At 44.2% G+C, this 24,357-nt stretch overlaps 2 protein-coding genes across 7 annotated transcripts; one reads left to right on the top strand and one right to left on the bottom strand.

Annotated features, from left to right (window-relative positions):
* The first annotated feature begins 782 nt into the window (after positions 1-782).
* Positions 783-9,838, top strand: wdr60 (WD repeat domain 60). 5 transcript variants are annotated; one of them, XM_034560535.1, is made up of 23 exons: positions 783-897; positions 1,110-1,163; positions 1,260-1,905; positions 1,985-2,052; positions 2,206-2,445; positions 2,544-2,600; positions 2,985-3,026; positions 3,294-3,525; positions 3,703-3,805; positions 3,950-4,079; positions 4,202-4,313; positions 4,390-4,478; positions 4,575-4,704; positions 4,932-5,104; positions 5,483-5,645; positions 6,403-6,516; positions 6,615-6,676; positions 7,508-7,559; positions 7,741-7,801; positions 8,119-8,218; positions 8,286-8,417; positions 9,007-9,230; positions 9,324-9,838. In XM_034560535.1, exons 1-23 carry the CDS (start codon positions 883-885, stop codon positions 9,493-9,495), a joined length of 3,171 nt encoding a protein of 1,056 aa, XP_034416426.1. In that variant the 5' UTR covers positions 783-882; the 3' UTR covers positions 9,496-9,838. The 5 variants fall into 5 exon arrangements, with proteins under 5 accessions (XP_034416426.1, XP_034416431.1, XP_034416429.1 ...); XM_034560540.1 differs by having other exon boundaries at positions 8,993-9,230; positions 9,324-9,439; XM_034560538.1 differs by lacking the exon at positions 2,544-2,600.
* An 11,005-nt stretch (positions 9,839-20,843) lies between these two features.
* On the bottom strand, positions 20,844-24,357 carry si:ch73-174h16.4 (leucine-rich repeat-containing protein 14). Of its 2 annotated transcripts, none has more exons than XM_034560578.1 (4): positions 24,218-24,357; positions 23,710-24,008; positions 22,820-23,629; positions 20,844-22,209 (listed from the first exon to the last, which is right to left on the bottom strand). In XM_034560578.1, the coding sequence occupies exons 2-4, from the start codon at positions 23,985-23,987 to the stop codon at positions 21,642-21,644; spliced, it is 1,656 nt and encodes a 551-aa protein (XP_034416469.1). In that variant the 5' UTR covers positions 23,988-24,008; positions 24,218-24,357; the 3' UTR covers positions 20,844-21,641. The 2 variants fall into 2 exon arrangements, with proteins under 2 accessions (XP_034416469.1, XP_034416470.1); XM_034560579.1 differs by having other exon boundaries at positions 24,285-24,357.

Genomic DNA, 24,357 nt, shown 5'->3' with positions numbered 1-24,357 from the left:
CGAAGCGGTCCCTCTCCTCGCGTTGGCTCACCTGCACACCGACCCATCGCCTTCGGAGGAATCGTTGGCATTGACCACTTCAGTTTGGGCAAAGACTAAAAAGCTCGGGTATTTGGCATGGTAACAAAAAAATAGTCCGCCGAGCCGGTCCAGTCCAGTCCACAGCTCCACTTGCTCCTACTGTCTACACAGGTTAAATGTTCATTTCGCCAAAACGCACAGGGATCATGCACTGTGCGTTACCAGGGGCGCCCAGAGACGAGCTAAAAAAAAAGAAGAACAAAACACCGCCACCTGGTGTTCGTTAGCGGCAAACGCAGGTTGTCGTTTTCATCTGCGCATCGATAAACGTTGAGGCGGGCGTACGGTTGAAGTCAAACCGGCCTTCTTAACGGAACTAACGTGTGGAATTGGTTGTTCTGTTTCCAACAAAGTTCCTTAACTTACTAACAAGCTCGCGTGCGTGATTGAATGCCGGAGACGTTACGATATTAGGGACGTGTGTATAATGACGAACACAGAGAAATTGATCAACAGACGAGTTTTACAATATCAAACACTGAAATGAAGCCACGCACACACATTAGTGCCATGTGTAGTAGTGTAAATCGTTACAATCAGTTAAACGACAACGTTTCGATACGGTTTGTCAAAAATAGATAACGTCATTGGGCGTTGCCACGGCAACTGCTGTTTATTCTAGAGATCTCTCTGCTGTTGATTACAAAGCCTGTTGTCAAGCTGAAGTGACGCGAGCTCCTTGGTTTCGACTAACTGCGCTTGCGCACAAAATATTTTTCCATCATGGCGGCGTCACTATCAAAATATGAGTTGATTTTCGGCGTTTGAGCGACTTCAACGAATAACAACACGGATGAGAACATGCACAGAGACAAGGTACGTGCTTCATCTTCGACGTTCCCGTAAATGGGTCGTTTTCAGCAGAATATCGTGTCCGCTGTTGTTGTGAACAAACGTTGTTTGTCGGAAATTAACGTCGCCTCGCCTATGAGCATGGATTTGGTTAGATATTGTACCAATACATTTGTGTCGTTTATGAATGAACGTTGATATTGTCATCGAGTGAACATCGACAATTATGTATTTAGAAATTAACCAAGGAAGACACATGGAGACCAGCTGACCTGAGAAGACACATCAGGGTCAGTTTTGGGGAGTTTGGGACAGTATTCCAGCTGGATTTATAACAGGAGACACAATTGCATCCAAGTAACATGGTTTTATTTTTGTTTTTTCAGGAGGAGGGACATACTGATGACAATGTCAGGAGGAGAGATGACAGTGAGAAAAAGCGCCGTGGTGGGGAATCCGTAGAGAGACGGCGCAGGGACCCAGAGAAGGAGTCTAGACGAGAGAGAGACAAGCCCAGGGAGATTACAAGGGAAAGGAGAGATGAAGACGAAAAAGACCGAAATTCAGATCGACGAAAAGAGGGATCACGGGATAGGAGAGGCGATAAGGAAAAGGATGACAGGGAGAAGAGAATGGAGAGAGAAAAGTTGGCGGATGGGAAGAGGCACGATGATGATTACAAGAGGCGGGATGGAGAGGACAAGCATGGAAGGGAGAAGGACAAAGAAAGACACAGAGATAAGGAGAAAGAGAGGGAAAGGGATACAGAGGGACGCAGTGAGGAGGACAGGGACAAAAGAAGAGACGAGAGGGAAAAGGAAAGACGGAGAGAAGAGCGGGACAGAGAGCACAGGACCGAGAGGGAGAGACGGAGACACGAGGAAGGTGGAGGAGGAGAAAGAGATCGGATGGGAAAGCACGAACGAGAAAAGAGAGAGCGACACAAAGAGGAATATGAAGGCAAGAGGAGCGACAAAGAAAGACGAGAGAGGCATGGAGACAGAACGCATTTGGAAGTGAAGGACGAAAGAGGTGAGGCCACAGCCGTGTGCACACTTAGCTTAACATAATCACAGGATCATGATTTCCATTCATGTGTTTCTGATTTCAGAGCACAAAGAAGAACAGAGAAGACATAAAGAGGAGAGAGAAAAGAGACACAGAGCGAGAGGACATCATGTAAGCGTCTATACTGATTGTTCATCACTTTCTTGCATTCCGACTAAATTCAATAACATTCGGCCTATGTCCCACAACTCGAGAGCATTCCACTCATAACTTCTTTCCTTCGCTCAAATCGTTTTACTGGTGCGGATTTCTGCTGCTCTCCAGGATGAAAAGCGGACGCATGACAGCGAATCGAGGGAGCATCGAGGCTTGAAGGGTTCAGGCGAAGAGGTCAGGCGCCATCGTGGTGACAGTGAGCCAGCAGAGCGGGACAAACACAAAGAGAGGAGGCAACGGGAGGAGGGGGAACCGGAAAGAAATCATCCCAGAGACGGGACCAGCTCCAAGAAACCTGCATCTGATAAAAGTCTCAAGCGTGAGACTAAAACTGAGGTGTCTGTGCCCGTAAGTAGCCTGTACACTGTAACCCGTGGATCATTTTATATGGTTCCCTTATGGATCATATGGCCTTGTTCCCTCCATGTGTCATATTTGCGATCCAGGAGGTATCTGAGCTCCAGACAACTAGTATGAACGATGTGGGAGCCACAGAAGAGCCCGTAAGATGCTCTGTTACTTTGCTTTTCTGGGGACTTTAGTTTTTAGTTTGGTGGCGTGTTCTTCTTCTTCAAACTTGCTTGATCTCACAGCTACATTTCCGTTGCTTCTTGCATGACAACAGATCATGCTTCAAAGCTCATGCTGCAGATGCTCGTATGAAGTTACGAGCTGAAGCAAAAGAAAAAAATGAACTGATTGCGGGTGAATTGGTGTTTGTGTTTGCTGTGTGGGCCGTATTATATTATTATATATTATATACCGTCTGTATTGCATGCACCGCACTCGCGTTCCTTCACAGCATTTTCTGCTTCACTGGAGTGCTGCGTCATCCCAAAGAGTTTCTGCACCACACTTATCTAAGTTTTCCAATTTTCCCATGTCAGGTTGCCAATGATGAAGATGTTGGCTATGATGATGACTTTGAGGTAATAATACAGCCTTCTGATTATGAAAAAAAGGCTACATGTGGTCGATCCATATTCGGTTGTTTTTAAGTTTTTCATCATGCTCATTTACTTATGTTTGTGTTATCTTTGCATGCTATAAACCATTTATGTTCAAAGAAACTGGTGAGTATTTAGAGCTTCTACGAGTGCATCCATTTTCATTCTCATAAGACGTTTGTGCTCACAGCATCTTGGTTATGTCTTTTGTTTGTGTGAGTACAACTGATTGGATTTCTCTGTTAAAAGGATTATGAGGAGGACTTTGAGGAGATGGATGAGAGCGCAAATGAAGGCGAGGACGCGAGCGAGCCGCAGCATCCAGAGGTCGGGGAGGAGAGGGAGGAACTTTCAGCTCAAAAGAGAAAGGAAATTGAAGCAATTCAGAGAGCCATGGATGAAGAGAACGAGAGAGTCGGAACAGCTCAGTCCAGACAAACCCCGAGCAGGGAGGAGGAAGAAACGCCGAAATGGTCCAAAGGTGCAGTTCTGTTTTATTGACTCAAAACATATTTCAACTAAAGCACTTGCTGTGTTAGTGTATGCCACAGTGTACCCAGATGAGTTTCTGTGTGTCTGATCGGAAGATCAGTTATTGTCTGCATATTCTGCGCAGCTTTCTAGGTGACGTGAGGCATCTTTGTTGCTCTTTTCACAGGATCAGAAAAGAACCAGAGTAGAGGCTCCCAACGCGGGAAGTTTATCGACTTTGTAGCCGCAAAGCAGCGTGAAGTGAGCAAGAAAGTGTCCACGAAACAGAAGTAAGTTAACTTGCCAAAAACATATTCATGTTCAACAGTTTGTAATATGATTCGATGCTCATAGTGACTCCCTTTTTATGATTTGGGACACTTTTGTGTGTGTGTGTGTATCTTTCATTGTACCTTCGACTTGTATTTTCTCAGGAAACGCAGTACAGAGCTTCTTCGCTTAATTGATCTGGACTTCTCAATAACGGTCTCTCTTTTGGATCTGCCACCAGTGAACGAATATGAAATGTATATCAGAGCCTTTGGAACTGAAAACACAAAGCAGGTTAGTGTTTGTTCTTTCTTACTCGACACAGATACCTGGAACCAAATTATAAAAAAGAAAAGGAAATCGTGTCATACACAATTGTGATCGTCTCTGTGTGAATATAACTTGCTTCTCGCCAGGCGTACGTTCAGTGTAACGAGGACAATGCCGATAGAGACGTCCAGACAGAGGAGATAGAGGTGTGTGAGAAGTGGACGCAGCATCCTCCAGAGCACAATGGAGCCTGTGGGGGTGAGGAAACGCTTCTTAAAACGACTTTCTCTAATGGTTTACATGTAGAGTTCAACAGCTGTGTTTTATCTGACAGATCCAAACCTCTCCCATGAAGCACGAAACCAAAGTGAAATGAGCTTTGATTCGCAGCGTCTGACAGCGTTCCTACGCTCAGCCTCTCAGGTCGTCTCACCACTCCACACTTTTTGACTTCCTACACGGAAGGTTTTTTTTCTTTCTCCAAAACTAACGTCTGCCGTCTCTTGTGACTGAATCAAGGTCATGGTCGTTCTGTTGGAGGAGGATCGAGCTGAGAGGAAATCCCTGAGGAAGCTGAGGTCTCAAACAGACACGCCGTCTTTCAGCGACGGAAGTTTACAGCTCAACACTAATTTGTCTTTTCTTTATGGTGCGCACCACAACCAGATACATTTATCTTGATTATTGTACTGGCAAACCACTGTATTCTCATTAGTGTTGGTTAGAAAATGCTGTTTAAACTAGAACATGTGCGTAATTACACATCTCAGGTAGCTCTTCTCTTAAGAATTTTCCCCCTGGGGATGAATAAAGTACATATCTTATCTTATCTTATCTCTTGTACTGCACCGTTTGTGATTCATCTGTCGATTGTAGGTCGCCGCATCAGCCTGGTGCACTTCTCTCAGGTGCAGAGGCACACCATGATGTCAGTGCACAGGCCGACAACGAAGCCCAGCGCTGTGCGTCTTGACAGCTGCACCATCATCTGCATCTGGAATATTTGGGAGCCGTCCAGACCTCAAAAAGTCCTCGTCTACGAATCTGAGGTGACATTCTCGGTTCCTTTTTCATTTGTAGCAAAGGGAGTTGTCACCATAATAAAATCCCCATAAATATTTAGATTTTTCCAACGTTTCAGTGATTTAGAAACTTGACATGAGCAAGATGACTATCAATCAGCTCAGATTGAACAACTTCAACGATCTAAACATTAATCATCAGGCCTCATTGCTTGGCTTTCCCTTAAAAAATAACAATTACACTTATATTCTCCATGATACAGATATCCCCAAAAGGCCAGTCCTAATATGCAACATTCACCAAAACCAATTTAGTGTCCTGAAATCAAATTTCGGGGAACTACAGTGACACGACCACAAAACCACAAAACACCATCAGTAACCTTGTAATATTCCCTGCTGCAGGTGCAGTGTTGTTGCTTCAGCCCTGGAAAAGCCATCCTGGTGTTTGCAGGCACATCAGTGGGCTCAGTGGTGCTGTGGGACCTGAGGGAGCGCGCCACTGACCATTACCGCCTGAAGATAGGGGACAATGAATGGACTTTCCGACAGCCGACCTTCTCCACTGGTATGTCACAGATGAGAATGATGTTCTTTCTTCATACATGGACATGATCTCCAGAGTTTGAAACCGAGATTTTCCCGAAGATGTAATCATTTCACTTTTTGTGCCTTTTCCTTCTACTCATTCTGCGATGCATCGCATAGTGTCATTATTATTATGATTATCTTTTTGGAATGATGCAGCTGAAAGGTTTACAATTCTCAAAATCATAGAACAATATATGAACAGTATCTCTGCAAAGTTTGACTTTAAAAAAGTGAAGCAGAACAAAATTAGGGCTTTAGGCGAGGTCTCCAAGCATTGAGTTTTATCATGTACCAGACTATATATCTCATATTACTAATGGGGTTCAATACATTAATTGAACCAGACCTCTATATTTACCTATTAAACCACAAAGCAACTGAATGTTGAATCAAATTGGAACATATTTTATTTTAATAAACTGTAAACATTTCTACAACAATAAGACATGTAAAAAAACTGGGGAAACAATAAACTATTTACACAATTCTCCATTATGCCTATACAATCCGTACACATCCCTGGAGTAATATGCATTGATGTTGCATACATTATTACAGAAGGAAATGAAAACTGGCAAGTGAGCTGACTTAAGGCAAATTATAAATATGATACTTGTGTTCTTATTTTAGTATTATGTGAGATGTATTTGGAGCTCAGAGGCTCTTTTTATCACACAACACTTGTTCATTCAGTGTTCGCTCATGGCCTCTCTTTCATCACCTCGTCAACACAGATGCAGTGATGGCCGGCTCAAGCCATTTTTCATCTGTGACATCTGTAGAAGTCGTCCCGTCCACGGCACCGGGGGGCCTGAGGCCAGAGGTCCCCCTTTTGGCATCTGAGGAAGGTATGGAACGGTATCGGGACGGTCAACACATTGATCGAAGGTCTTGTGTATCGTTTCATGAACACGCCCGTATTGTGTTATTCTGTTTTATAATCCAGAGTCGTCAGGATTGTCATTCCAGCTGGCTTCTCTGGATGAAATGGGGCTTTTGAATTTCTGGGTGAGTCGGGCAACAAAGTAGATCCAATGCATTTTTTTCTTCACGCCTGAGGTTTTCAAACTGAGATGCGCTCCTCGCCACGGGAGAGTTGAAGGGGGGCAATGAGGGAGAGATGTGAGGGCGAAGATACTGGTGAGGTGTAAAAGACAGGAAATTACTTATTATAGTTTTTAACAGGGTCAGCAGTAGCTGTGACGCGCAGCTAATGGAGGCAATTAAGGAAAATGTTCACTCCTGATGGCCGTGGCTATAATAAGACTCCTTCACAGAGTCATAACGCTGAAGAATTTAAACACACAGACATGATGCACATATTTTTAGATTCAGCGTGACTTACCTTTCCTGTGGATTCTATTATCATTTTAATAAATGACCATTAATCTCCTTGGAAAACGCAGAAAAAAGATGGTCCCTAACGGCAGAATAAACACATTTAAACGTTTTTTTGTTGGTTTTTTTCAGCCTCAAATACATTCGTTTATAGTTCTGTACAATCATGAGTACGTTGCAAACCAAAATTTCAAATAGATACTGTATCATATACTTTTGATGGAGCCAGGTTGGAAACAAATACAGGCTTAAAGGAAGTTATAAACCCACAGCTACCTCACTGACTCCATGGCAACAGTATCCTTGTATTATCCCATTCACATCCTCATATTAGGAGAACTGTTTTTACGCATGATTCTAGCCTAAATAGGAGAAAACAAAGACTAATAGCAGGAGTGTCAAAAATCCATTTAGTTCAATTCAAAACAAAATAAACTGTGTTGAAAGCCAGCAGAGTCATGCCTTGATGGACTTGCATGATCTCCTCTCTGTGTCCTTTAGGTGGTAGTGCAACTCCCAAAAGCCAACGAGGCCGGCTCTCCAACTGATCTAGGTAAGGCAGGCTTGTTTTAGAGCACTCCCTCTTTTTCCACAAACATTCTCATCTTTCTCACACATGCTGGCACGAGCTTGAGCCTCTCTCTCTCTCGCTCTCTCTCTCTCTCTCTCTCTGTCTCTCTCTCTCTCTCTCTCTCTGTCTCTCTCTCTCTCCCTCTCCATGTTTTCCCAAGCAGGGCTCAGGCCTGGCGGCAAAGTAAAGTTGCTTCACAGCTCCCGCCTCCTCACTGCTGAGAGGTGAGATTGATAAATAGCTTGTGATGACCATCCATCAATGCCGACCACAGGGCTCAAAATAGCCCACAATGTCTCGGCCCAGGGGAACACAGCTGCTCCGTCGTGGTCATACGAGCGTGCTAGTTGTGCACTGTGGGCTGGTGTTTTTGTCACCTCAACATTCGATTGGAACACCTACGTGTATATGTGCAGTGTGAATATGATAAAGTGTTGCGTGCCACCGTTGCACGCATTGTTTTCGGCTGGGAATGTGGTAACCTTTGACCTGTGGTTTGGCTTTTGTTTTTTCCTCCTCTCTTGGTCTGTCTGGCTCTCAGGGTGTCACTACGAGATGCCGCGATAACAGGGCCGTTACAGACGCTTCTTTTGAAATTCCTTCCAACCGACTCCAATCATTTCTTTATCGGCACCAACATGGTGAGCATCATCTCGTCTGCCATTATGTGTCGTTTAGTGACGGTGCATTAATATCTTTTCTTTCTAGGGTCTGGTCAATCATGAGACGAGTCACGGTTTAAAGGCTCCACCAAAGTTTTACAGGTTTCAGGAAGCCGGAGTCCGACCGATTGATGTCACCTCTATCCACTTTTCTCCATTCAGGCAACACTTGTTCCTGGTGAGAATGCCATTTCTTGAGCACTATTCATGTGTCCCCACCCTCCCCAAATTTGAACATTTAATATATTTTAAGTACAGGAGCAGTGGCCTGCAAAGATGAAATGCTTTGCGAAAACTACTCTCATATTTCAGGGTGCCTTTTTAATGGCTGCATAATTAAATTTGACTGAAGTGGCAATATTGCCAATAGCAATTTTCAAAATGTGTGTCAAAATAACATTTTAAATGACATGTTGCTGCAGAGAAGTCCTGGTCAACACATCATGTTTTACAGTTTTTACAGTGTTTTTTTCATTATGATGTAAAAATGATCAGAATATATATAATATAAGCTAATATATCCCAAATCCTATCTCAATTCTAATATCAGTAAACACAAATTAAAAATAAAATTGCTGAATTGTTCAACCCTAAGTATGTTTCATTCCAGAGATTGGATGTTGAGCTAACTTTATTGCCATTGCAGCAACTCCTTTACTATTAAGACCACCATTTATTAAAAAGATATTGAATGACACAAAGTTACAAAAATGTAAATGATAAGCTAAGACAATAAAATACTACATAATATAGTTTCCTTATTCCAGGTGGGTTGTGGGGACGGCAGCATCAGGCTGCATGAGGTCAGCCATGAGCACCCTGTGGCACAGTGGAGCAGCGGTATGGCTGGGGACCCGGTGGTCTCACTGCAGTGGGTCCAAACCAGACCCACAGTCTTCTGTGTGCTCGACGCTGCCTCGACCCTCCACATATGGGACCTGCTGAAAAGTGACGCGGAGCCTGTGGTCACCGAAAGGATGGAATCAGACAGGTAACACCAGACAGACGATGAGGCATGATTCCTCTGAGTGGCATTAGATTTGTCATATTGATATGTGGCGCTCGTCTTCTGCTCTCCTCTCAGGGTGACCGCCATGGCTGTGTTTGGAGACTCAGGACAACAAAACACATATTCAGGAATAGCACTTGCACACGAGTCGGGAAAGATAGAAATGCAGTACTTCACGAGAGCTTTTACTGTGGCCGTTGCTGCAGAAGAGGAGAAGTTGGAGAGGATGGCGACTGAAGCCTTCTGAAACACTGCGTCTTGTCTGGCTGCATTTGGACTGATTTTGTTTATTCAAAAGATAAACTGCTTTTTAATAACCTGGAAGAGCATACAGATCAATTTATGGTTCTGTTTTTGGTGAATTCAGTTTATACGGTATGTGTTATATTTAAATTAGATGTGTGTGTTTTTCTCACCTGAAACAAATGTGGCTAAATACCAAAGGTCCCCTACAAGGGGCACAATAACATTTCATATCCTCCATAATGATAAGAAACATATATATGATGTACATGTTTGTTGATGTAATTTTTTTTCTACTGTTTGATATTATCAACTTTAATTTTTATATAATAAACTGACTAAATCTGTATGTTTATTTTGTGTATTTAATGTTTTACCTCTTCAACATGACACGACAATTAAGTTTAACCAGGGCCATAGATTTGAGACATTTTTGATTTATTCATTAAACAGTTTTGTTATATTGTCTTATATATTGTTTTGTTTTTCTCCCAACATGAAGGTCTTTGTTATGTGAAAAGCTAATTTTAAAAATGACGACAAAGGAACAATTTATTTCATCTAAAAATTGCCCTAGTTTGGATCAATAGATTAGGCCCGTGTCGAGTGATGAACTAATGAATCATTTCATAATTAATTGGTCTAAAAATAGTAAAAATGTAATATATTGGTCTGAAGAATATCATCTGATAAAATATCTAGTAAAGGATGATTCCCAGAAAAGGTGCTTAACACATGACCTCAGTCCTCGTGTTTAACGATAGGGGCACTTACATTGTATTCATTTCATTTAGAAAAGATGATGAACTAAGGACCAACGTGAAGTACCGACATGAAGAACCAAAGGTTTTCTGAGGAACCATTTGAACCATTTTGATCTGCTGCCATGGATGTAGCCGAGCGACCCGTTGCCTGGCAACAAATACGCACATGAAGTGTTTATTGTTTTTAACTCAATGAAATGATTGTTGTTTGAAGTACGAACCCATTGCTGCTTTCGGACTAGCTACATCTCTACTCGTTGGTGGAAGGTAAAGACAAAGTCTAACTTATTTGACCAACTTTTATGGTGATCTTCACTTTAAGACGTTAAAACAAAGGGATTGAAGTTCGTCTTTAGCTCTTTTTTTTTTTTAACTCATGTTAGCTTACTAGCTAGATAACTCTTACTTACTGTGTTACCAAATACATAGGTGGAAGAACTACTAAAGTAAAAAATACTCTGTGGCAAGTATTCAAAAACGTATTATATAAGCTAAGTATTAGGATACAAATATACATAAAGTACCAAAAGTAAAACTTAATAAAAAAGTAAAATACTTTGTATTATTTAATTAACATTGTTGATGCATTAATGTCCAAGCCCAGTGTAGAAAGTGGTGTAAATGGCTGCCCCAGGAGAGGAGACGAGAACAACGAAAGTACTCTCCCCCAGTCGCACCCTGAGACTGTTGTCTCAAGAGAGTGGCACATCAAATGGGAAGCCGAATCTGTTCGAGCAGGATGTGAAGCCAGCCACAGGCAAGGTACACCAACATGATGTATGCTGGTTGGCTTTGTGCAATCCCAGATATCTTAAACACCTTATCTTACTTATCTTTGTCTGACTCTCCAGGTAAAAAGCAAGCAGCAGGTGTTCACTCATGGTCTCCATCCCCTGCAGCATTTCTCCTGTGACAGCCCTGTGCGTTGCATGGTGTATTCTGAAGCCGCTGCAGCATTCATTAGCCTCCATTCAGACAACACAGTGTGCCTCTACACAGCTGATGGCCACACGCAGACTTCCCTCGCGCGCCTCCCTTTCTTGGGCCTGACCGCCACAAAGATCCCTGGCCTTCTGGTGGGTTGGGGCCCGGGGCCTGTCATCACATTTCTGGACAGTGAGTTACGCCCGCTGGAAGCTGCTCCCGATGCCCTGGACGTACGTGTGTGTCAGACTGCTCAGCACTGCACGGATTTTGTGACCGCAGGCGCGGGGAACGTGTGCGTGTGGTCGGAGTTGATCATGGTGTGTAAGGTGAAGATACAGAAAGGGCTGCGGCACAGCACTTTCACTCAAATGGCATTAGCTCCCCGGCGATCCGACAGGCACCACAGAGCCTTTGTCGTGTGCGGGCTGGTCGTGACGGTGGTCGACCTCGATGCCGGGAAGGTTTTGGAGCACAAGAGGGATCTCTGCTCATGGTGTGTATTGGTGCACGTGAGGTGATTTCAATTTGATTGAAAAGAAAGATGAACAGGTTGTGTTTTTTCAGCGCTATCACTGCGATGGTGTACTGCTCTCAACTGGACTGTTTGATCACTGCTTCTCAAGAGCGCTCCATTAGAGTATGGGGTCCAGATTGGGAACTTCGCGTTGCTTTTGTAGGACATGATGGTAAAATCACAACGTCCATCCATGTTCTTTTTGTCCATCTTTCACGATGAGACAAATCGTTCACGTGTTCTGTTTCCTTTGTGTCTAGATGTGGTGAGCTCTCTGTTCTACTGCTCTGCATTGAGCATGCTGTTATCAGCCTCCGTGGATTGTACGATACGTTGCTGGAGCGTGGATGAGGGTCATGTGGTCGAGTGTGTCCATGCGGAGCCGAACACTCCTCTGTTGTGCATAGGTGGCACTAATAAGGGAGATACTTTCTTCTCCTTCTCTCACAAGGGAGTTGATCTCTGGACCTTCAGAACCTTGTACTCTCTCCACTGCAAACTCAAACAGGATGGAGGAGCCCTCCTGAGACAAATCCTAGCCTCCCCCTTCCCTGCTCCTTTCCCCTCACGGGTCCTCTGTCTGAGCGGGGACAGTGACGTCACGCTTGTGACTGCAGAAACCGGAGCAGTGTTGACTTCTTTCAAGGCAAAGCAGAGGATTATGTGTGCTGACTACTGCCTGCAAAAAGAGATTATGTTGGCTCTGACTGACACAGGTACGGTGCTCCAAGCCAACACACTCACTAATCCAATCACTTTGATGCGAGAGTGGAAGGGGAAAGGCCAGGAGCCCTGGACGCATATGGACCATGTGACTGAGAAGGACGCCCAGCCTGGCCCGGCTAGCTGCCTCATACTCTACAGCTCTGTGGTTAATACACAGGAAGCTTTAGAGGAGTGGATGAATTTGCAGGAGATGAGAGGATGCAGTCGCAGGAATAAAGTCTTACCTACTGATGCTAAGAATAAGTGGGCATTTTGTCTAATTTTAAATATAATTTATGTAAATATACCACGTGGGCAAAAGTATCTTCATTTCAGCCAATTTGATTTTTACTTTACAGGTTTATGATCATTCTGGGCCAAAGTGGAGGCTGTCTGAGTGTTCTGAAAATCGATAACGGGAAGGTCTTGTACAGGACGCGGGCACACAACGGCCAGAGAGTCACCGCGATGAAGGCGTATCCTGAGAACGATTGCTTCCTCTCCACGGGTATTTCCTCATGTAACTTCATTGCCTTTGTATGCTTGTCCCAGATGACTTAACGACTTTACATCTATCCGTAAGGTGAGGACATGACAGTGGTGGTGTGGAGAGTAAACCCCTACTCAGCCGAGGTTCTCAGCCAACAGCTGAGCCTGCACTGTGACCATCCTCAAGTCTACCTGGCAGCCTTGGAGCCCCAGTTGGCCCTGACCGTTCAACAGCCCAACAATGGCACCTACAACCTGATTCACGTTAACATACTCAACCAGAGCAAGACCGATTGCCCACCCAATGAAGGCCATTCAGACCAATTCACAGGTGACATAAACGCTTTTGTTTGTGTGCCTACTGGATGGATTATCTGTTCTGGACCGTGTTGTATTGCTCGTATGTGTGTGAGTGACTGTGGCGTTTGCTCTTGCAGGACTGTGTGTGTGTCATGATCTGGATGTGTTGGTCTCCAGCAGTCTAGATGGGACAGTGTGTATCTGGAATGAGAAGAATCACCTCATCAAGTTAGAGTTCATTACCACTTATTTCTTGCAGCGTTTCAATTCAATTCGGTTTATTTTGTGTAGCCCAAAATCACAAATTACAAATGTGCCTCAGAGGGCTTTACAATCTGTACACATACGACATCCCTGTCCCAGGACCTCACATCAGTAATGTATGTCTATTTATGCGTCTGTGACACCAGGACGCTGCAGCTGAATGCGGTGCCCGAGTGTCTGGCCTACACTGGGTTTGGAGGGGAGGTGTTTCTTGGCATCAAAGGGGATCTGTACAGGATGAATTGTGCAAAGTTCCTGCCACACTACTTTCAGCAAATGGTAACTAGTCCGTTTACAGTGTATGATGTGTGTGTGTGTGTGTGTGTGTGTGTGTGTGTGTGTGTGTGTGTGTGTGTGTGTGTGTGCGTGTGTGCGTGTGTTACGGGGTAGTTTGGACATTTTTAACCAAAGCTACAAATTATAAACCCATTTTATTTCCACAGCTACTTTACACTTACTATGTTAAGCCCCCTCCTGACATTCCTATCATCGAGACCAAAACAAAGTCTGGCGAAGGAAAGTAAGATTTATTCCTATTATATACTGTATAATCCCAAAGAATGCCTTGTTAAGCTATGAGCAATATGTTTGCAAACAGGAATGCAAGCACAGACAAAGATGAGGCAACCGCCGGCAATGTGTTATTGACCGAAGACATAAGACATAAGAGACAGAAGGTGTGTGGGAATTGATTCAGAGGCACACTGAAAAATGTGTTCAAAAACATAGAATACATTTTCCATCTGTCTTGTTCTAGGAGTACGTCAGCTCAATGGACTTGACCGCGGACCTAGCGGCACTCATACGGGGCTCAGTAAAATGCCAAAGGAGGAAGCCTCCCAGCACAAAGGAAACCAGGAAAGAGGCTTTTGATAACTATATGAAGATCATTTATGGGATACCTCCTATTATTAAGGTTTCTACATCTTCCTCCCCCTACTCGTTTTTTTCTGCTTCTTTTTCGATACTTTTCAAGAATACACAGACTTTTGACAAGTTCTCTACATAATCAGATGCCTTTTAATTGTTTCTTTAATACTCAGAAGCAGTCTGTCACGAGCTCAAGTTAAATTAATCTAATGGCTTCTTTCTCTAAAAATCACCATATTTCTTTATGTGGCTTCTGTATGATGCGAATGTGGTAGTGATTTGGTCTCAGCTTTCAGAAATCAGCCATTTTATTTGAATTTTTGCACATTTTCACTATGCTTTATGAACTCATGAGTCTGGAATAAAAGAAATATATATGCAGACATAAATATATCATTAATATGGTAATGCTGTGTTAACAGATTGATTTGGAGGACAGCTCTGACCCAGATGAATTTGAGATACCCTTATGTAAACCTGAACCGTATTATGCCCGTAACCGTATCGTGAAGGAGGACGTCCACCCTAAATCCAAAGTACAGATTCCTGTGAGCGTGGAGAAAAAGCAGGTACAAAACTGTGAGCTTGATAAACAAAACCTCGTTCTCAGTCATTCTTGGCTTTTCTTTGCAGAAATGTACAATAGAATTCACAGCTTTATTCCAGTTCCTGTATGTTGGTATACATCAGTCAGCTGTATTCTTTACTGCAGGAGAATAGGGCTCCACCAGCAAGGACTCCGATTAAAGTCAAGCCACGGCCTTTTATACCCAAGAAACCCGTCGTGGAGAAAAAGTATAAAGAGGTAAGAGCATTCATTGTGTTTGCTTGGCAGACGACAAAAGAACGCACAAAACAGCAGCAGTTGTGTGTGCATCTCAGTATCCGCAGCCTCCAAAGAGAAAATCTAAAGAGAAACCCATACCCAATACTCCTCCACCTCCACCTCCAACTTGTCGTCGTCCAAAGACCCTACCACCACCGCGGGAACCCAGCCCTAAGGTGCCGATGTTCCTCAAACAGTTTGAAGATGCAGGCTGGTTTAAAGACCTGTATCCTGATAAAAAGGTAATCTGTGCCAAGTATATATATATATATATATATATATATATATATATATATATATATATATGCCGTGAACCATCAAATGATCATGCACAAAGGAAAACGATGAGCTCATGGTAAGCGCGTGTTTGTGTACAGTGTATCCCGGGCACTCTTTCTCCAGAGGACTTCTCCCTGCAGCTGCTGGGTGGTCTGAACACCTGCAGTTCCCCGATGCAGATCCTCGCTGCCCTGCACGCCCTGCACAACCAGGGGCTCTTACAGACCACAGACACGCTTTACCGAGGCCTCATTGACCTGGTGCCCCAATTCGTGAGACCTCCTCTGGTACTGTATATCCAGGATCTAGATTGCCACAGTGCATTTTAAGAAGTGTACGTGTGTTATTGATTCTTCCCTGCGTGTGTGTGTTTCAGTCGTCTGCCGCACTAGTTGGAATGTTGAAGCTGCTGATGTCTCTCAAGTCTGTCAGCTACGAGCTGGTGAAAAAGCTTCTCACACTTTTAGCCTTTAAAAATCTCGGCCTTCGGTGAGTCCGTCGATGTTAGAATAACAACCATGTGACAATACAGGCACCTAAACGTTTATATTTGAAGCCGCTGTAATCAATATTGTTAAGTACACGTGACTGTAAATGACAATGTGAAAACAAACTTATTTCCACTGCCCCCCCCCCCCCCCCCCCCCCCCCCCCCCCCCCCCCCCCCCCCCCCCCCCCCCCCCCCCCCCCCCCCCCCCCCCCCCCCCCCCCCCCCCCCCCCCCCCCCCCCCCCCCATGTGGCAAAAATAGTAATTTCAACTCTCTGAAGTGAGCGAAAGTTGAAATTGTCGTGTTGCGCTGTCAATAGAGAAACAGTGCTGCGCATGCTGACCAGCGTAGCTGTCAATGAGGCGGAGCAGTGGTTGTTGCCGGAGCTGGAGACCTGGGACTCGGAGCTGCAGGACCGGTCTGACATCTGGACGAGCCTCCACGACAGAGCAGACTCTTGGCTGGAGTTATGGATTTCCAAATACAAAGTAACAGACATGTTTCACTTAAATCTTAAATATCTCTCTATCTTCTCTTCTTGTTTTAAATCCGGAAGAAAAAGCAACATCTTTTCACATTTTTGAGTGTGGCAAACAGGTCAGGAGGCTCTCCCTCTTTGAATCAGCCCGCCACTGCTTCCCGTGTCCTTTACTGTGACCTTAGCTCCTCTAAATAATGGAATGCATGAGAGCGTGTCACTAAGTGGTCGACTGGCATGGCCGGTGGTGTCGTGGCTGGTGATTAACTGCTTCCCCTCGCTTGGTCCATGCCACCAGGAACACAGCAGGCATCTCTACCTCAGGAGTAAAGCCAAGTGCAAGCCGTCAATCTTCAGCGCGGTGGATGTGCTGAATTATTTCTGCTCTGTCCAGAAGGAGTACAGAAAGGCTCAACGTGTTCCACCTCCGAGACGCAAGGACACCGTTCTTTTGCCTGGATGTGACAGGTATGTGAAAGTCATACAGTAGATATGGTTTCCTCTGCAAAACAAGCACCGCACGTTGTTTTATTTATTATTGTTCTATTTGTGTAGTAGTTCTCAACCAATCTTTCGTCTGGGAGAGACTCACACCATGGCCAGGGCACAGAGGAGGCCACGTAAGATTTCACTCTCCTTGAGCAAAGACGTCTGATGCTTGAAAATAACTGGTTTATAACGTTTGATGTATTCTTGCCATACAGCTATAATTCTGCCTCCCCTGACAAGCAGTCCCTTCCTCCAGAGGTGTCTTCGATACGCATTGCCAATAACGAAGGTCACCATTTCTCCCTTTCACGTCTTCTCGGAGAAGGACTTTGTGAAGACCATGTCTTACCGCAGCTGGTACACTCTACCGCGGAGTTATACAAATAATGCCTCGAAGTCTGCGACACTCCCATTAGCACTTTGAAGTATGCTCAATAACTTTCACAATTAAATAACTCTTGAACTCTTTGACTGATTACCTTCGCAAAATACTTTTGCGGAGGTTATGTTTTGATCGCTGTGTATTTATTTGTAAATATGTCTGTTTGTTATTCGCATAACTCAAAAAGTATTAAACCAAATCGCATGAAATTTGGTGGGATGATTGGCTGTTATCCGGGGACCATTTGATTAGATTTTGGGAGCGATCGGGTCAAAGGTCAAAATCATAAAAATGTCAAAATCATCTTTTTACCATAGCGTTTTGTGTTTTCGGCTGTTTGCAGAGACCTTTTTGCATGATGGTCAACGACTAGGACCAGAAAACAAATGCTCAAGCAGGACGTTAAATGCTTTCGAGCTGAGAGGCCCCTCGACCACGGTATTCACAGAGGAGGCATTATGATTCAGGCTCCACAGGGGATGGCTCCAGCGAGTTTGGACAGACTATCCACAGCACTGGAGTACACAGGAATCGCCCTCCACACCCACCGAAGGACAATCAACATCGTGACCGTGTACAGGCCTCCATCGCAGGGTCCTACGATTTTCAAAGATCGTCTTCAACAACTAATGACCACACTGGACACAGAAAACCTGACGGTCCTCCTCGGAGATTTCAATTTTGACCTGCTGGACACCCCTAACCATGACATCCTCCAACTGATGGCTCACCACGGTTTCAGCCAGTGTGTAACCGGACCAACGACTGACCAAGGATCACTGCTGGACCACGTCTACGTCAACCAGCCAGTCACTGTACATGTGGATGTCGTGGACACATATTATTCAGACCACGATATCATTTGCGTCTCTCTGCTAATGTGACTTTTCACCTATGATGAGATGTATTCCTACTTCTAGTTCTTGTATATTATACACAATTATCACTGGTTCATGTATGACTGCACACGCTTAGGTCAGTTAGAATACTACGTTTTATTTTCGGCTGATGTATTGTTAGTAACATCTAGTTCATGTATTGTGTTTCAATAGGAGTATATATGGTGTTGTAAGTCTTCTCAAATTATTCTCAACGCAAACAAAAGTTTCAAAATTAATAAACAAAATCACAGGTATTAATCTTCATGCATTTGGCCTTGATGTTTCAATGGTAATGTTCAGGGAACTTGTTTCACGAACGTCCGGTTTTGGACATGTATGTTCAGGTACTTGTCCAAACAATTAATAAAATACATATCAACAGAACAACCATTTCTGTGTCTTATATCTTCGCAGCACATACAGTCCAAATTGTATCAAATACCACTACATGGTTTTCTTTCGAAATTAATAAATCAAGGCTGATGTTCATACATAATTCTTTTGTGATGTTTACCACAATATCTGGTATCAAGTTACATCAATTTACTGTTCCCCACACTCTCATGCCAAGTACCAAAAAGTGGCTGCAGCGAAGGTATGCGCTCTACCGAGTGCCCGTTCTAGTTTGAGTATAGATTATTAACGTGCTATTGAACAGCACATTACAGAGTAATCGATGTTGAGCTTGTGAAGCGTTTACTGTCGCGCTGCGACAAACGGCTGTTTTAATAATCTATGAATATATGTATTTAGTTTAATGTGTATTTATTCAGTTTGTTGAATTGATTGATCGTCTATTAATTGGTTTACAGATATTTTGACGGCTATTTTGTATTATTAAACGTAACTTTTTTTTTTGAACACATGATTTCTCAGCAAAATCAAAGTCCCTCGAGCTGCAGTATCCCACTCTGAAGTTTGAAGATGTCGGAGGTAATGAAGAGACGTTAACGGTAAGTACCTTTAACCTTGCTGCTTGTCCTCCAGTGACTGCACGTTTTAAAGTCCTACACAGTGAGGCTCATTGGGCACGTTGCACTAGACGGTTGTATTGTTTTCACTTTCATTTATTCGAACATTGTTGCAGGAGGTGTGTAGGCTGCTGATCCACATGCGTCACCCAGAGGTGTGGCTGGGAATGGTTCCTCCGAGGGGCTTCCTCCTTCATGGACCTCCTGGCTGTGGAAAGACCCTGCTGGTGAAGGTGAGCTGTCAACTGATCACCACCAGGTGGTGAGTCGGATCAGATGACGGCGGAGCCGGCTAGAAACGTGTATTGAGGGTGAACTGGGAACGTCTGGCGGAGGATCCTGTCCGGGAGGTCTTCAACTCCCACCTCCGGAACAACTTGTAGATCTGTATGTTGTATGTATATACACCATATATTCATATATGGTGTATATATATATATATATATATATATATATATATATATATATATATATATATACACACATATATATACAGTATGTATCTCTGGCCTGAACTCCATGTTACCATAGTGCAGCAGACAGATAGAAAACCTCTGAAATTTCTTAAAAGTTGGTTTAATTTAGTTTTTGGCCAGAAGATGAACCATCTAGGCGCATCTCGCCCCTCCCCCTCCCCTTACTGTTTGCACCCCGCGCAAGCAGTAAGGTTGGAAGGATGCATACTGTATATGTAAATATACGGAAAACACACCCAAAGTTATAAATAGAAGTGACTTCCACCAGACTTCTTAGACGGGGACCGGGGAGGGTGGAGGGAGCAGAGTAGAATCTCTGCCCCCTCCACCCTCCCCCCTCCCCTTACTGCTTGCACGGTGGGCAAACGGTAAGGGGAGGGGGGAGGGGGGAGGGGGCAGAGACGCCACTCTGCTCCCTACAACCTCTCTGGCAGGCGCACAAGCGTTGGGGGGAGGGGGTAGATTGGAGGGATGCATACTGTATATTTACATATACAGTATGCATCCCTCCAACCTTACTGCTTGCGCGGGGTGCAAACAGTAAGGGGTATATATATATATATACACCATATATATATATATATAGACATATATGTATGTATCTCTGGCCTGAACTCCATGTTACCATAGTGCAGCAGACAGATAGAAAACCTCTATAATTGATGTAAATATACACGAGTCAGCTACTTTTCTTTTGTTGTGACATCAGAATAAACTGATGTCACTGGTAGCAGTTATTACCTTCGCAAAATACTTTTGCGGAGGTTATGTTTTGATCGCTGTGTATTTATTTGTAAATATGTCTGTTTGTTATTCGCATAACTCAAAAAGTATTAAACCGAATCGCATGAAATTTGGTGGGATGATTGGCTGTTATCCGGGGACCATTTGATTTTGGGAGCGATCGGGTCAAAGGTCAAAATCATAAAAATGTCAAAATCATCTTTTTACCATAGCGTTTTTAATTTGTGTCAAATTTGCATGATACTAATGCCAAAATGTTCAGAACTTAATGCCCAATCGTGTGATATCCACCACGACACAATGCCGTCATTACCCTTGTTAGCGAAATGGGGGTCAAAGGTCAGGGACTCACGATACATCAATGGTTTTCTTTCGAAATTAATAAATCAAGGCTGATGTTCATACATAATTCATTTGTGATGTTTACCACAATATCTGGTATCAAGTTACATCAATTTACTGTTCCCCACACTCTCATGCCAAGTACCAAAAAGTGGCTGCAGCGAAGGTATGCGCTCTACCGAGTGCCCGTTCTAGTTTATTCTGGAACTGACAAAAGAAAAAATGCATTAATGTGGTACAACGGTAATTTGATACATGCATTCCTTGTGATTTACGATTTTTGACCCGAGAGAAATAAAGCAAAATCATCCTGGACATTTTACGACAGAGATACATGAAGTACAGTATGACAAATATGTAAATTAGAAAAGCACAAAGAGTGAGAACGTCACTCAAATAATTGCTAGGTATTAAAATAAGTCTCAATATTTTGCAATTACATTCCTTTCCTATGAAGGAAAGACAATGCAAATATTTAGCAAACAGTATGCAAATGTATATCTGCATATATACTGAATATGAATGAATGGCCTTGTATGAATTAAGTAGTGACAGCTGTAATCCCACATATCCTGTTAACCTGACTAAAGCAAATTTGGGTACAGAACAATATATAAAGTCAATAAGTGACCTATATTGAAGTAGTTTAGCAACATTTTTTTCAAGCATATGGTGTAAAGGTGTTTGTCCTTTTGTCTTGCAAACAAATATAAAAAATGTCTTTTTCTTGAATCAAGAGGAGGACTCTATCTCACCACAATAACAAACCTGTTGCTTTGGTGACACAATGACTTCCCTCCAACCCCACATCACCCTGAACTCTGGCTACCCTTATGAGACATTCACAAGACAGATGGGCAAGAAAAAGAATACTAGACCATTTATATGAATGACATTGCTCTGTTATGTGATGGTGAACATAAAAAAACAAACACCCGAGTCCTTCCCATCACCTCTGCTCTAGTCCACGAGGTCTTTATCATAATTGAGCAGGTCGCATGTCAGAAAGAGGTCCGAACGCCCGCTCTCCAGCCGCAACCTGTTGAGCTGACTGCTGGTGATGTTGATGTCTGTGGCTTCATCGAGCGGCCAGTCTAAGAGCTGAGCACTGGAGGGCAGGTCAGGAAGGCCCGGCTGGTAGTCCTCCAGGGGGTTGGGGTACAGTAACTGACGGAGCGAGGGCATTCTCACGGCCATCCTCACCAGGTCCATGAGGCCAGCAATGGAGAGAGGGTTCAGAGCCAACGCCAAGCTCTTGAGGGCCCTGCAGCCTCCCACTGAGGGCAGCAAGAGTCCCATCAGGCCATCAGTGAGGCCACAGCCACTTAAAGTGAGGTGCTGCAGGCAACTGGAAGCCTGGGAGAGGAGGCGGCGAATAGAGGTCAGGGTGTTTTCATCCAGACGGTTCTCACTGAGATCCAGCTGCTGCAGTGTGGAAGCATGATGGCTACAGGACAGATAGGCGAGGTCTGCTGGGCTCAGGCTCAAATATGGCAGCTCCAGTATCTCTAAAGGCTGAGGCAGTGAGCTGGAACAAAAAGAACATTCAAATATTCATCATTCAATTAGAATATTCAACTTCGAGGCCTAATTGGTTTGTTTTATGTTTTTAATTCTCATTATTCTAACTACGACTGCTATTTTGGCAGTTTTGTTTCAAATTAAAGATAAAAAATAGGGCTGCGACTTATTATTTTCATTGTGGATTAATCCAACGATTAGTTTGTTGATCAACTGATAAATCCTTTAAAAATAAATTAATACTAGCTATAAAATGGAAAGACATGGTAAAAATTCTAATCAACAATTTCTAAAACCGAAGGTAGTTTCTTCATATTTCTTGTTTTGTTGCACAACCATCTTAAATATAAAATGTACTATCAAATAAAAGCTGCAAATCTTAAATGTGCAAGGTTAGAGCCAGCTATCGATTGCAATTTCTAATAAATTGTTCACCAAAGAGCAGAATTGACGATTTGTCTCAACTCCATTAGAGATTGGTACATTTCCTACTCTTACCTACTCTTAAGGTTGAACAAATCTAAAAACATTTGAGTGTGCGACAGTGGTATTTACTAGGCTCAGCATGTAGGGACAAAGTTACAGGACAGTGTGCATGACGGGGTATCAGGCCATACCTAAGCAGCACACGAAGTTGCCCAGGCAAGCGCAGTGCAGTGAGGCTGAGGCGTCGCAGTTCTTGTAGCTGTGTCAGACCCTGAGACAAGTCCCTCAGGGCATCTTCCTGGCCAGGGTGGTCTCTGCGGAAATCCAAGTTACAGTAGTGCAGGCGGAGAGAGTTCAGCGCAGGGAAGGTGGAGAGCAGTGGCAGCAGCTCAGCCAGGCCAGCCACCCCGAGGCTGCTGTAGCGAACGTCAATGCCCAGAAGACCCCGGCGGGGCAGGAGGCCCAGCAGGGTCCTGATACGAGTCACTGAAATCTCTTCCACACGTAGGTATCTGCACTGAAGCTTAAGCGGTCCCACTGTGCTCAGAGCCCCGCGAAAACGCTCCCAAGAGCGAGCATTTACAAAAAGATCCGCTCTCACATGCAGCAACACATCACTGTTTACATCTTTTTCTTCGGCCTCCCTTCTACTGCCTCCTAACCCTGCAATCTCTCTTCTCCTCTCCACCTCCATCCTCCTTCTGACGCCTTTAATCAACTCCTCTTCACCCAGAGTCCCACACGATTCCATCTCCTCTGGGCTTGCGACATCGCAATTTGTTTCCTTTCCCCTCTTACACCGTCCCCGTTCTCTTTTCCCATCCTTTTCCCTCTCCAAAGCCGAGAACCTTTTCCTCTCCCGCTGTGCCCTCTGAGCTCTCGCCCTGGCCTGAACGACCATGGTGCAGAGCGCTACAGTCAGAGACCAGCCTCCCATGGTGTCTCCCATGCCTCCTTCATCTCCCTGCAGTCCACAGAGATCCAGTACTTGCATGGCATACCTGGGAAACAGGGATGGTATGTTAAATGTCTCTCACAGGATCCAAACACTGTAGCTAGAACAATAAACCACTGGTCTTACCTTTGGTCTGACATTCCTCTGACAACTGCGAGTAACAGGGCCTGGATACAGAGTCGATTTGGCCCGGCTTGGTTTTGTTTCCTGCGTCCGCCGACACGCAACGTGCGTTCAGGCCACCTCTGCACCAGTTCGCCCACAGCCAGCGGTCTGCAGTCGGTGAAAGAGGCCTCCAGCAGCGGTCTGTACAGCTCCCTGGGCACCCACCTCAGCCAGCAGGGTGACGAGCTGTGGTCCCTCACCACCTCCATGGCGCAAAGGCTCACCAAGGAAAGCACCATTTCATCACAGAGAAGGGTGAGCTTTGAACATAAAAAGAAACAATTATATATATAGAGAGAGAGAGAGATAAACGACGCTGCGTCTGGTTCCGCTGCAAAGGAATTACACTTCACGAGTCTGAGAGCTAACGTTAGCTAAGAGCAACTTTATGGCAGTAACTTGAGACGCGGTCTTGTAAAGCCCCAAAAAAGAATTTATGACATCATCCGATATCTACTTGAATTATTACCAGCAATTAACTGGAAAACATGTCGCCTGTGAAATATTAAACGCTGGAACACACAACGTTAGCTCACTCGACAAATTACTGCTTAGGAAGCTGCTGCTGAAGCGCGAGGAGTGTTTACAATCCTCCTGACGCACGCCAGT

The sequence above is a fragment of the Cyclopterus lumpus genome, chromosome 20 (assembly GCF_009769545.1).
Source record: "Cyclopterus lumpus isolate fCycLum1 chromosome 20, fCycLum1.pri, whole genome shotgun sequence".
In the NCBI taxonomy this organism is placed as follows: Eukaryota; Metazoa; Chordata; class Actinopteri; order Perciformes; family Cyclopteridae; genus Cyclopterus; species Cyclopterus lumpus.
The sequence above is the reverse complement of the archived record's forward strand: the minus strand, read 5'-3'. Positions and strand labels throughout refer to the sequence as shown.